The 13309-nt window shown below is 40.4% G+C and overlaps 2 protein-coding genes and 1 long non-coding RNA gene across 4 annotated transcripts; 2 read left to right on the forward strand and 1 right to left on the reverse strand.

The window, feature by feature from the left end:
* Positions 1–965: 965 nt before the first annotated feature.
* On the forward strand, positions 966–8880 carry adipor1a (adiponectin receptor 1a). Of its 2 annotated transcripts, none has more exons than XM_030050923.1 (8): positions 966–1054; positions 2615–2824; positions 3025–3138; positions 3838–4009; positions 4213–4399; positions 4608–4795; positions 5012–5205; positions 6984–8880. In XM_030050923.1, exons 2-8 carry the CDS (start codon positions 2681–2683, stop codon positions 7110–7112), a joined length of 1128 nt encoding a protein of 375 aa, XP_029906783.1. In that variant the 5' UTR covers positions 966–1054; positions 2615–2680; the 3' UTR covers positions 7113–8880. The 2 variants fall into 2 exon arrangements, with proteins under 2 accessions (XP_029906783.1, XP_029906781.1); XM_030050921.1 differs by having other exon boundaries at positions 974–1443.
* Positions 8810–10063, reverse strand: LOC115358864 (uncharacterized). Its single transcript, XR_003928209.1, has 3 exons — positions 9856–10063; positions 9463–9501; positions 8810–9378 (listed from the first exon to the last, which is right to left on the reverse strand). It is a non-coding gene; the product is annotated as an uncharacterized LOC115358864 (long non-coding RNA).
* A 19-nt stretch (positions 10064–10082) lies between these two features.
* rabif (RAB interacting factor) lies at positions 10083–12998 on the forward strand. The gene is made up of 3 exons (XM_030050951.1): positions 10083–10187; positions 10765–10925; positions 11971–12998. Exons 2-3 carry the CDS (start codon positions 10773–10775, stop codon positions 12217–12219), a joined length of 402 nt encoding a protein of 133 aa, XP_029906811.1. The 5' UTR covers positions 10083–10187; positions 10765–10772; the 3' UTR covers positions 12220–12998.
* Positions 12999–13309: the final 311 nt, after the last annotated feature.

The following is a 13309-nucleotide window of genomic DNA, read 5'->3' on the forward strand; positions in this document are numbered from 1 at the left end:
ATGTGGAGAAATAAATCAGCTTGGAAATGTCCAAGTACATCAAGAAATGTATGAAATATCAAATGAAAAGTTGCATCCCTCTGTGTTGAAAATGTTAAGTGCATTGTGATGTGGTCACTTAAAAAACAAATATTGTTCATGAAAACTTGGGCCTTTTGTGATGCTGTTCAGAAAACTATTGTTACTGTCGTGTGTTAAGGTCCAGAAAGCTTTCCCTTAAAAAGGCAATATCTTGAATGCCATTTGTGTCCTTCTGAATACAATGTTAATAACCTAATTTTCAAACTAATGTCTGTACAGTGTAAGGGGGGCCTGAACAGAAAGAGAATGAAGTTTTGTTAATGTTTTTTTTTCTTCTTGAAAATGGTACAGGTAGGTATTTGCAAGAGGCAACAATGCAGCATGGGTTCTCAATCAGGTTATCCAGGTTATACTTCCAATCACAGTTCACCAGAGGAGTACGCCACGAAGTAGGATTATCAAGTTAGCCAGATAACTTAATAATAAAAAAAAAGTGTCACTGAACATCTTGTGAAGTTATGTCTATTATTAGCAACCCTCATTAGGAATAACTGGATCATCATCCTAAACCTAAGATTCAACCTTTGTTTTACAGATTCAAATCACGATCACTGGGATATAGTGGAATCTTTTTCCACAGTTATCTGGCCAACTTTCTAATCCTGATTTATGGAATACACTCCAGGTGAATTAACTTAAGGAAAACATAGTCCACATTGCAGGTCATTTATTCTCAGTTTCCTACTCCATAGGTCTCTCTGCATGTGTCCTCTGATTAGCATAAATTACATATCTCCAAGCTGATGGACTAAAAACAACTAGAACATGTCTTTGTCAGTAAATGTATTTATTACGATTAAGTAAGTCTTATCATCACCCATTATTACCCATAATTTTATTTTGAAAACCCCCTGCCTGAAGTGACTCTCTCGTCCATTGGTGAAAGCTTCACGGAAGGAAACCGAACTTCCGGAAGAGGCTGTAGTCTGCTTGACGATAATTCACCTACCTGGTTAGGGAGCTATCTTGTCAGGTAACTTGTGTCCACTTGATAAAAAAATACTGCAGTAAATGTCAGAAAAATAGCAGTTAGACATCGTGCCGTCGCAGAGGTCGCCGGCAGACTGCTCACTGACGCGTCACATTACAAAACAGTTTCGCCTCGGTCGCTTCGTCAGCGCTAGCTAGTGTAGGTAGCGTTAGCAAGCTGACATTTGATAGCCGCTAGCACTTAGCTGTACACTTGGCAATGCTCTGTGCTCTTATAATCCGACAACAAGCCATGTTTTCCACTTAACCGCTTCGACACATTTGATTCACATTCACTGGTTGTCACCGTGTCGGCGGCTGTTTTCGTGTTGTGACCCATGGTGTTTGTGGCGCTGTGCTAAACAACAGCCGTCCGAGCAGCTCTGCTACGCGGTAAGTTGGCTAAACGTTTGTTTTGTTTTTGTTCTCAGCCTCAGCCTCTGTATTATATGTCAGCAACACGATCCCTGCTCGTTTCTAACGTGCTGTCTAGCCAATGGTTTTGTCAGAAATTTTGACTAATGTCGACAATGAATCTATATCCGCTGTATTGTCTCTGATACAGATCAGTCAGAACCGTATATCCTTATCATGTCGACATCTAGATGTGAACACGTCAGATATTATCATCTCAAAAGGAAACAATATAGACGAAATCAAATTTAGAGTTAAGGTTAGCCTCAGGCAGTGATTAGTCTGTTCTGATCAATAAAATTATTTGCGAGGTTAATGCATTTTCTACATCCAGTTGGTATTATTATGCTGTTTTTGGAAAAATGCTTAAATTTGACTGTTGGTACGCTTAAAATTTCAAATAAGTGCGACTCCATAGTCAAATCGTATATCGTATTACTATAGAGATGTTTGGCATAAATGTCGAGGTGTGACATTTTGTCCATATTGTGCAGCTCCACTCGACTGCTTGATCAGAATCAGAACCAGAAATATTTTATTGATCTCTGAGGGAGATTGGGTCTGTTGCAGTTGCTCAAATTCTGAAGAGATAAATTAAATTATAAGAAACAGAGAAAGAAATAAGAAATATAAAAACATGAGCCTTAGAAATTTGTAAAAAAAAAAAAAAAAAAAAAAAAGTGTGCATTATGTATGAAGATATGCATTAATCCTACTTGTGTATCTACTGTAGTTGTAAAAATGTGCATTATTTCTTAATAGGTGCCTCAATCCTACAGAATATTACAACAGTAAATACAGAGACTGAGCATATCTATTAAAAAAAAGTAAACCTATGCATACCATATATACATAGGGATATTGCACTAGAGGTATAAATTATTGCACAGTTAAATGTAAACTGCTGAAATGGTGTCTAGTATTGCAGTCTGTTAACTCAGGCTATCTATCTTACCAAGGGACGTGGTAAACAGTCTGATGCCACAGGAAGGCATGACTTCCTGTGGTGCTTAAGCTTTGAAAACACATTAAAGACAATCAGAGCATTACCAGCGCCCCTACACAAGAAGTTAAATGCTGAAACATAATCAAGATTGACAAGCTTTGCGTAAATGATGAAGCCATTGTAACCAGTGATCTCTGCTTGAAGGAGTCACAGTATACCGGGGTCCAGCAGACCACAGAGACAGTGAGTGGGTCATCAGGCAGTCTCCCTATGTCAGGGCGAAACGGGTCTGCAAGTGATGCAGACTGCCGGATCTCTGAGGACTGCCATGTCCCAGATGTGGAGCTGATGGAGCTGGGACCACTGCTAGAGGAGGGGGGTCGACAGCCGGCTCCTAAAGGCCTCCACACAGAGGTAGGACTGTTGGAGTAAATATACAGCTAAAAAATAAAGATAAAGATATATATTTGTCTCCCAGTGTTGATGGGTACATTTTGTGTACTGTACTTCCTGTGCAATGGTTGGACAGCCTGCTGCTGTAACACAAAAATTTGTGAATTTGTGATCTATAAAGTACATCTATATATTTATTTATCAATGTAATCTGTTCAAAGGGAGCCTCAATGCTGGCTGATGAGGAGGAGGATGATGATGAGGTGGGAGAGGTCCTGACCTTACCACTTCAGGCTCACCATGCCATGGAGAAGATGGAGGAGTTTGTCCACAAAGTAATACTGACTTCTCAGGCTCAATAAATTAGTTTTAATGTGTCAGCCTTAAAATATCCATGAGTTCAAAGCACCAAACCAGATTTTATTCTGCCACATATATTTTGCCACAAACATTATCAAACCGCCTGAGACCTTCAAAGTACATATAAAATCATATCAAGTTGTAGTGTGTTTCTTTAATCGGGCTGAAGGAAATGTCATTATCATATTGTTATCTAAATATGAACATGCAAGATAGGCCTATTAATACATCAAAAGGCAACAATATGGACAATATCAAATTTAGGGGTAGGGTTAGCCAAAGACAGGGATTAGTGTGTTTTGATCAAAGAAATATTTTGTGAATTAACTGCATTTTCTATATCCAGTTGGCATTATTGTGCTGTTTTTTGAAGAATGCTCAATATTCACTGGTGTTACACTTCAAATTTCAAATAATTGTGAACCCACAGTCATATGGTATATCGTATTGTTATTGAGATATTTGGCATAAATCTTGAGGTATGAAATTTTGTCCATGTTGTGAAGCTCTGTTTGTTAATCAACCCCTCAGTCATTAGGTTTGATATAGAAAAATATACATTACTGTTTGTCAGAATATAGCCATTTGTGGAGTTACAGTGTTTCATCAGGGCGACGCCATTCAACAATTGTGGAATTGTGCTCTGGTGAATACAAGTGACTCTCATGTTTCAGGTTTGGGAGGGACGCTGGCGGGTTATCCCTTTCCATGTCCTGCCAGAGTGGCTTAAGGACAATGATTACCTCCTGCATGGACATCGGCCCCCTATGCCCTCCTTCCGGGCCTGCTTTGGAAGCATTTTCAGAATTCACACTGAGACAGGAAACATTTGGACTCACCTTTTAGGTGAGAAATGAAATGGCACACAAAATTAAATTGTAAAGCAGTGTAAGTAGTTCTTATTGTAAGGATTATTCTTTGCCAGTGGATTTTTTTAATAAGTGCCTTCATTTAAAAGCACCTCTATTGTCAGGTATTGGTAACTAGCGTAGTTTATGCATGAGTCACACTCTAAATGGATATTAGTGACATTGTCTTGTCTTCCTCAGGGCTGATCTTATTCCTGTGTCTGGGCACACTAACCATGCTGCGGCCCAACATGTACTTCATGGCCCCACTTCAAGAGAAAGTGGTGTTTGGAATGTTCTTCCTGGGAGCTGTGCTCTGTCTCAGCTTCTCCTGGCTCTTTCACACTGTCTACTGCCACTCCGAGAAAGTGTCTCGAACCTTCTCCAAGTAAGGCCACATGTCATAGAACAAGTTTTTTTAATTAGCGGCCTGGCACACCTGAGGTGTGTTTGTGAAAGTGACATTAACACGCGGTCACACTACGGATATTTAACTGTTGTTGCGACATATGTGTTAGCTGTGAAACACATGACGTGCAGGTTTGTGTGTCGAGCAGATCCCACCCATTTGTCTCTGTGTCTCCTCCTGTCCTCAGGCTTGACTACTCGGGCATTGCCCTACTGATCATGGGCTCCTTTGTGCCCTGGCTGTACTACTCCTTCTATTGTTCCCCTCAGCCTCGACTTATCTACCTCACCATTGTATGTGTGCTTGGGATTGCTGCCATTATAGTGGCCCAATGGGACCGTTTCTCTACGCCTCGTCACAGGCCCACAAGAGCAGGTGCTCCACAAATAACCACTTTTTTGTGTCTCACACAAATGGTTGCACATGATCTAGAATATAAATACTTGGGTTGCTTGGATAATTTGTTTGCTTGTGTAAAATTATTTCATAGTAAGTGTTATTTTGCCCTGTGTGATAAGGCAACATCTACACCAGCTGAAAGACTGTTTTAAAAAAGTTGCCAGGTAAATTGAGTCCATTCTTTTTTCTTAGGTGTTTTTATGGGTCTGGGACTTAGTGGCATCGTCCCTACCATGCACTTCACCATCGAGGAGGGCTTTGTCAAGGCCACCACAGTTGGCCAGATGGGTTGGTTCTACCTGATGGGTGCAATGTATATCACTGGTGCTGGGCTGTATGCTGCCAGGATCCCTGAGCGCTATTTCCCCGGCAAATGTGACATCTGGGTGAGTATTTCATGAGTGCGCCTTTCTGACAAGGATTGCATTCAGTGTTCATGTTAGGAAAGGTGCGGTTTAAAAAAAGAGCTATCAAAGTTAGAACAAAAACATCAGACTTATTCCTTGGTTCAGAAGAAATAAGCATGCGCACAGTTCCATGGGAAGCACGAAAACAGATCTCAGGAGTTTTTTTTAGACTAAAACAAACATCATTAGCTACCTAATCCAGTTAGTTCCATCACAGTAAGCAAGTCACAGCAGTAATGTCTGGACAGAGGAACAAAAGCTCCTGATAATTGATGAGAATGTGAGAGGGGAATGTGATTAGTTGTAGAAAACATGCTTACACCCTAACCCTATCTGTTTCTGAAAAACATCATAATTATTATTAATAATAGTAGTACAAGTAGTACACTAGATTAATTCTCCACAACCTCATTCTGCTCAGTGTGGGGGTGGGGTCAGCCAAGTCTAGACTGGCCAATGTTAAATAGCTGTTTATGGTTTCATAACAGTTAGTCTGTTACATTACACAATTACATTTGAGTTCTAACAAAAATTAACTCCATAACTTCTGCTCGGAAAATATTTAAGTAGACAGTGACCTTTAGCAACATCTAATAGAAAGTAGAAGGAACTGGAGCCACATTGATAGAACTTGTCCCCACACAGTCATTGGTACTGAAGAGCAATACTGTGGTATATACATTTACTGCCCCTTTAAATTGAAATATCTCACGCAAGCATGCACTTATGCGCTTGATGGTAACCTCTCCCGTCATTATGTATAAGCAGCTGAATTCCTAATTCCTAAATCCTGAGCAGCTGTGGCATGTCTATTAATGGATGCTTGATGTGCTCCAATAAAGTCAAATTTGAGCAGTGGTTCAGCAGCTAAAAGGGTGTAACGCACACACTACATGCATGCATTGTGTGTTTGCATTATCTCTGTCTATCCTTGGAAATTATGTGAATACAGTTTTTAACATTAGGAATGTGCTAAAATTTTGTAAAAGAAAATAATATGAAAGTGCTTTTGATTTTAATGTATTTCGCTGCTGTTGATAATTGGTGATCTCGCCGATTCAGCCTTTGTTTATGGAAAAAGATGTAACAGCCACAGACAGGCGGTTGCATTAAGGGACAAAACTCTGCACTTGTGATCTGAGTTTGACTATATTTGACACTTGGAATAATTGAGTTTTTTTTACTGCACACTAAAGATAGATTTCAGCTGGAAGTAATGACAGGCCCATGAGCTGACCCCATCAAGTTTTTTTTTTTTTTTTTTTTTTTTTAAACATATTTAGTCAGTGCTAGAATATGTATTGCAATTTAATGACTCTGTAAACCTTTAATTTGCATTAATCTTTAATTTGCATGTATGTATCTTTCAGTAAAATTTACAAATGACATAGTGCAGATGAGCATAAAATTTTAGAAGTGACCCTCTCCATGTCATTGGCCTAGATTCATGTTTGTTTGTTACAGCACATTTCTGGCTTTAAAGAATGTCACAAACGTAAAATGTTATGTGATTTACTTCCTGAACTGTAAAGGTCCATAGGAGATTCAAGAGGGTAATTGCCTCACATGCTTATAGAGGAATTTTTGGGCCTTGAAATGTATTGATTTTTTTTTTTTTTTTTTTTAAATTTGCCCAACTTATTAACTTGTATCCCAGTCCTTTGCCTGGATCATGTTTTTCTTTTCTTCTCAAACAAACAGGGGTAAATAGTAAAGACTTCTACTCAATCCAGATATGTCTCTTTCTCTCTTTCCAGTTCCATTCTCATCAGATTTTTCACGTGCTGGTTGTGGCGGCGGCTTTCATCCATTTCTACGGTGTTTCCAACCTGCAGGAGTTCCGCTACGGCCTAGAGGGAGGATGCACAGACGACTCTCTGCTTTGAGAGGCTAGACTGTGACTCAATCATCCTTTTTTTCTTTTAGAGACCCTCAACTCCACACACACACACACACACACACAAACACACACACACACATACATACACACACATTTTAAACAATGCTGCTGGAATTCAATATGTTCACTTACTGCTCCCTCTGTACTTCTGATTTGCTCACATCCTATTTGGGTTTCTAGTGGTCTTTCTGCTTTGGCTCATTTTTGCTCAAATAAAATAGCATTAAATAGCCAATGAACTATGGAGGGAAATGTCAGTGGGCACTACCTTTTTGAAAAAAAAAAAATCATTATGGAGCTTGAAATTTCCATTTAGCTTAAGAACAACATGGGGTTTTAATTAAGGAGGAATGTTACTGTGGGCCTTGATGGTCACCTCTGAGAAGCTCGCTGTACTTGTATCCCAACGTCTCTATAGGTCATTATTGCATGGGTGCAAAGAGTGTGATTTGTGCCGGAGCGGAGTGCACATACTGTAAATCATTCCTTTTTTTGGGCCCCCACAGTTTCCATGTGGGATAGGTGACTGGTGAACTGTCCACCAGGAGCAGGATATGGGGGATTGCAGGGACCATTTAGGCTGAAAGAATCGGGGCCTGCACACATTTGTTTGAGGGGGATTAAAAGTATACACATGTAGTGTATAGATGTTGATTGTGCACCCAGAGGACCCCTAACCCTCAAATCCTATTGAGATTTGTAGAAAGACCTGGTCGTTGCTTTGCTCGCAAGAGACAGAGTTTAAAAAAAAAAAAATTTGAAAGGAAGGTATTGTCCCAACCCCATAAATACAAACTAAATATGTTGTCTGAGTAATATGAGGTGGAATGTCAAACACATTTTTGCCTGCGTGGCATTTTAACCAAAACAAATCAAGAGGTTGAACACTTTTTCAAACTGTATTTCTGTCATCTGAATTTTATACTGAAATTTATAGAAGTTCCTTTCCATTTTGATAAGGTATTTTAATTGACAAATATCCCAAAAATAAACATACTTTGAAATTACGTAATGGCACAACAAACTGTGCAAAACACTAAACAGCCACTGCAAAAATAAACTGTCGGTTCGAGTGTGAACAAGATGGGACGAGCCCTGCGAGGCAACATTAAGATGCCTAAAATGTTTAAGAGATTAGACCGCTTCTGCCATCATTTTTCAGACATCATCATTGGTTAATTCCCGGATTAAAACTGGGCTACGCACAATGTATAAATCTGGATAGGGTAACTTGTGTTTTTGCAGTTAGAGATCTTTTTTTCATTCTAGATTTCAGATGCAAGAGAGAGGTGTGAATATCAAACGCACCTTAATATATATATTATTAAAATACAAACTTTAAATCACTGTATGGGATTCACCATGTGGTATGTATGATATAATCTTTTAGTATTCCTGTGCCTTAGGCCAATGGAAATCTTTTTAAATAAAATGGCCTATCTTAACAGTCAAGGGAGCTTCAAGGATTTCCAGATGTTGACTTTTCTTGTTTTCCTTGCCATATATACAATCAGATTATTATTGAACTTAGAACTCCATTGCTAGGTTGTATCAACTGCTGTTTAAGACTCCTTTTTTTAGGTGAACTTATTCAAGCTTTACTACAGAAACTAAAAGAGTGTGTATTCTTGACTTTGTGTAATGTCCTGTGTAGAAAGTGATACATCATACATTTCACTGAAATGTAAACATAAATATTTATTAATGGTAAACTTGGAACATTATTGTAATAAATTTCTTTTTTTCCACATGTACAAGCATGTCTTTGGGTCTCAAATGCATGTTTGAAAGTTCAACATATTAGTAAGTGTGTGTAAGACTGACATTTATAGATGGCCAAATTGTTTCCAGTGTTTTTGTATCAGTGCTTTTCAACCCTGAAGACGGGGCAGACCTACAGTCGATTACAAACCCCTCTCCGGTGTACTGAACACATTAATCAAGAGAATTACACCCATTTTCTACTTTCATTTCACAACAGCTGCTTCATAATGAATCCTAAAGATGTGCAGTGAAAACCCTGAAAAATCTGTTGACCTTGTTAACTTAGGCTAAAGACAGGGGAGGAGATGAAAGGCTCAGATCAGCAGGATGCATGGTGGCACACCACTGGACCTTTGAGCACATTTCATCAGTTTCTGAATATGGACACATTTTTCATCCTCCACAAAGTGCCAGTCATGCACATGAGGTGTCAAAACTCCCAGGTTTCCTGTATTGGCTCCTCCATTCAAGTTGCCTGCTGTTTGGAGCTGAAAAGCATTGAGAGAGGGAAGCTAGGGAACAGTCGTGTAAAGTTGCACAAGACATTTGCCCACAGCTGTAGTATTACTCACAAGGAAATGCTCCCTCCTGTGGTCTTTTGCTGAAACAAGCTGAAAAACACAAACACAGGACAAAGCAGTTCATGAACAGTAGGATACATGCCCACCAACACAATACGAATATGAGACCAAGAGCAAGGCTACACAATTAAAGCTGACAAAATTAATGTAGTAAAGCCTAAGCTCTTCAGGCCAGATGCTTCAAAAATTTTGGGGAAAAAAGCCTTAGGTAATGACTAGCTCACTGTACCTTTACTCAGTTTAACAAATGATTAGGAAAATGGGACAGCAAGCAGTCATGAATGGGGGTGGCCTGTAAATAAATAATTTACAATACATAAATGGGTAAGAACAGAAGTTTAAGTAAGATAGTAAGTGAGTAGGTAGGTATGAGTAAGTAATCACCAGTCTCCTTGGGGACTATTTTCCGGCGGAGAGCGACCGTTTACCTGTACAGCGCTATGTTTTCCATCGAATATAATGATTTCCAAAGAGAGAAGGGCAAATCTAACAAGTCTTACAACACCGTCAAATTTACAAGAATAAAATCAAAGTTACTGCATAGGAAACTGAATGTGAATCTCCCAGTCCTGCCTACAGGACCTTTCTGAATTAGGAACCAGGTCATAATTGAATGTTTCCGAACGAGACCATTTAGAGGCTGCTAACTCCGGAAGCCTTGTCGTTAACAATTTCTAGTTTTATGTGGCCCTGTCAACACAAAGAGAAAACCTGAGGTACATTTTATTCACTAAGTCACATTTTCTGAATACGTTTATGTATGTTAGATGTGCATTTGTTTGCGTTTTTAGCCGGTTGAGTTGTTTATCAAGATGCGGAGGAGCAAGTCATCCAACTAGACGGCACTGTTGCAGTATTATAATAGTTTATTTTCTTCTTTTTCGCTTTCCTATTTTATCCGTCTCAATGTGTTGCTAGAAATAATAAAGACTGGGGGACATTTATAGATTAATATTATAAGTGTATGGTCATAATCTAATCATAAGTTTGTTGATGTGTGCGCTGATTTGCAGGCGTCCACTTCCGGACTACAAACGTCCCCAGCGCTCTTAATTTCCGTCGACTCTCGTCATTGTTCGCCGTTTCCCGTCCGCTCCTCGTCCGGAAGCCAGCAGGCAGGCTAGCCGGGGCTTGTTAAGCTAGTTCAGCCAGTTCAGCGTTAGCCACTCGGGTCACCAGGGTAGACACCGTGTTTTCCGGCCCTCTATGGTTCAGTCCGGTCCGGTCGGTGAGGGAAACCTTCAGCTAGCCGCGGCTGTGCATGTATATCGAAGTTAACTTGCCGTTTGACAGGGTTCAAGATGGACAACGACCAACAGAGCTGTGAGTCTAAAGAGAGCCCCGACCGGTCCAGCCTGGTTTCCGACGACGGCAAGAACATCAAGTCCGTGTTGTGCCAGCGCTGCGGGTCCAAGGTGCTCTGCCCGGGGATGGCCGTGTTTGCAGAGAAAGAGGTATGATGTGTGAAATTAGCCCGCTTTCTGTGCCCCATATGAGCGGCAAGGTGGCCTGTGAATATAATGCCACATACTGTCCATATAATGCCCACATGCGGCATAGGCTATTTGTATCTGTGACAAACGAAAAAGCAGCTTAAGTTCCATAGTAAGGTAAGACTTCAGTGCTTAAATTCTCTGCAACTCTATTGAAGGGATGTAGCACCATTCCCCCAACAGATACTATGCAAAGAGAGGGATATTGAGGTAGGGTTGGAGGGTGTGCCCTCATTATCAAGACAAATGCTCATTTGAGAGGTCGGTGTTGTACAAACCACAGGCACTAGTCAACAGGCATGTGGGGACAAAAGTGATGTGGTCAGACGAGTCATCCTTAACCATATTCTGGACAAGTGGCCGAGTGCAGGTGTGGTGTCCACAAGGAGAACACTACAGGCCTGAATGCTTGAACTAAATAGTGAGGCGGGTCTGATGGCTCTGTTATGCTATGGGGAGCAATTTCCTGGCATGATTTGGCTCCACTTGTGCCTTTAGAGGGAAGCCTCACTGTAAATGAATCTGAGAGATCAGCTTTAACCTATGATGAAACATTTCTGTCCTGATGGGAGTGGTCTCGTCCAGGATGACAGTGCCCCCATCCTCAGGGCATGAGGGCTCACTGGATGATGAAAATGATGTAAATCATATGCTACAGCCTTCACACTCACCACATCGCAACTAAACAGAGTGCCTGGGGCAGATTTTGGACCAACATGTTAGACAGCGCTCTTCACCACCATTAAAACACCAAATGAAGGAATGTCTTTTGGAAGAATGGAGCTCCATCCCTTCAGTAGAGTTCAGGAGACTTGGGGAATCTCTGCCAAGGAGTGTTGAAGCTGTTCTGGCGGCTTGTTATGGCCCACCACCTTACCAAGACACTTTATGTTGGTTTTTCCCTTTTAATTTGTCACTTGTGTGTATATTTCAGATTTGAGCTTAGCTGGATGGGGTGTTTCCACATTGGTTGTGAAGATATCATGCGCTCTGTTTTTCTCAACAGCTGTTTCTGCCATCAGTGCGGACAAAGAGGAACCTGAGCACATCAGATGGCTCTGTAGACGGGGACACTCTGACTGCCCACTGGTTAGTGGACGACATGTTCACCTTTGAGAATATTGGCTTCACCAACAATGTGGGTCGAATCAAGTATCTCATCTGTGCAGATTGCGAAATTGGACCCATTGGTTGGCACTGTTTGGATGACAAAACAAGCTACTATGTTGCCTTGGAAAGGGTGAATCATGCATAGTGTACATGCATATGCCCAACAGGACTTCAAACGTTGCAGAAGCAGGCCATACATCTTTTCATGGATTTGATATCTACCAGAGTTAACTCATCAATCTCCCACACACACCACACACACAGATGTGTGCGTACCACAAAGATTTGATCATAACGACAGGACTGCAGTGATAACTTTCTCCTTTATCACACACACTGTGATCTATGCGTTCTAATAATTTTTTTTTTTTTGGATTGCTGATGTTGAATATTATTGTGCTTTCATACCTACTATGTTTCGGATTCCTTAATCTCAATCTGTTTTAGGCATATTCTGCCATTGTTTGAACATTCCATGAAAAAAAGGCAGGCGACATCAGACTGATGAGATGAAAATGCCAGCAGGGTATTACTATGATGTGTGGAATAAATGTTTCTCATCTAGTGCATAACTGACTGACTGAAGAATTAACTTCTCAGTTCATCTGAACAAATATCAGATTTCCCTTTGTACAGACGTACTGTATAGAAACAACAGGGGTAAGCGCATGTCATGTTGTGGTCGGCATCTTATGCCTGTGATACTCAACTTGCTGTATTCCTACTTGTCAAATTTATTGGCTGCAAGAGGTGTTTAAATACAGATTGATATCCAAAACTTTGTTACTAAAATGCACCATTTCCGGAGCCTGCTTACCTGTAACTTACTGTAGATATGAAAATAATGTACATGGTTCCTCATTGCCGGGACCTTGTACCTTGTACATGTAACCTCCAAATAAACAATAAACATGATCAAGTGTTCATCCAGTGAAGTGCATACTGTGTAGGACAGGTAAACTGTCCTAAAACTACTCAGTGCACAGCTGCTGAAGATAACAAAGATAGCTCACTAAATACTATGAGAGGGGAAATTTACAGTTAAATTACAAATGCATCTGTGTGTGGATACAGGGTTTTTTTGGTGGTCCGGGGTCCAGGGTATGGGGCTAGATGCCTCATGTAATCCAGGCATGGAGACAGCTATAAAAACTACGTTTGTTCAATATGTAAATCTCATTCTTGATCGTTAGCCCTTTGTCACCTCTCTTGCTATGTGCAGTTTGTTTAATGGT

This window comes from Myripristis murdjan, chromosome 5, assembly GCF_902150065.1.
Source record: "Myripristis murdjan chromosome 5, fMyrMur1.1, whole genome shotgun sequence".
Classification (NCBI taxonomy): Eukaryota; Metazoa; Chordata; class Actinopteri; order Holocentriformes; family Holocentridae; genus Myripristis; species Myripristis murdjan.

What these genes read in the sequence shown, in the direction of transcription:
- adipor1a (XM_030050923.1), top strand. Translation starts at nt 2,681, where the DNA reads ATGTCAGGGCGAAACGGGTCTGCAAGTGATGCAGACTGCCGGATCTCT. An exon ending in CTAAAGGCCTCCACACAGAG is followed by an intron (nt 2,825 to 3,024) that starts GTAGGACTGTTG and finishes ATCTGTTCAAAG; the next exon opens with GGAGCCTCAATGCTGGCTGA. An exon ending in TCACAGGCCCACAAGAGCAG is followed by an intron (nt 4,796 to 5,011) that starts GTGCTCCACAAA and finishes CTTTTTTCTTAG; the next exon opens with GTGTTTTTATGGGTCTGGGA.
- rabif (XM_030050951.1), top strand. Translation starts at nt 10,773, where the DNA reads ATGGACAACGACCAACAGAGCTGTGAGTCTAAAGAGAGCCCCGACCGG. An exon ending in CCGTGTTTGCAGAGAAAGAG is followed by an intron (nt 10,926 to 11,970) that starts GTATGATGTGTG and finishes TTTTCTCAACAG; the next exon opens with CTGTTTCTGCCATCAGTGCG.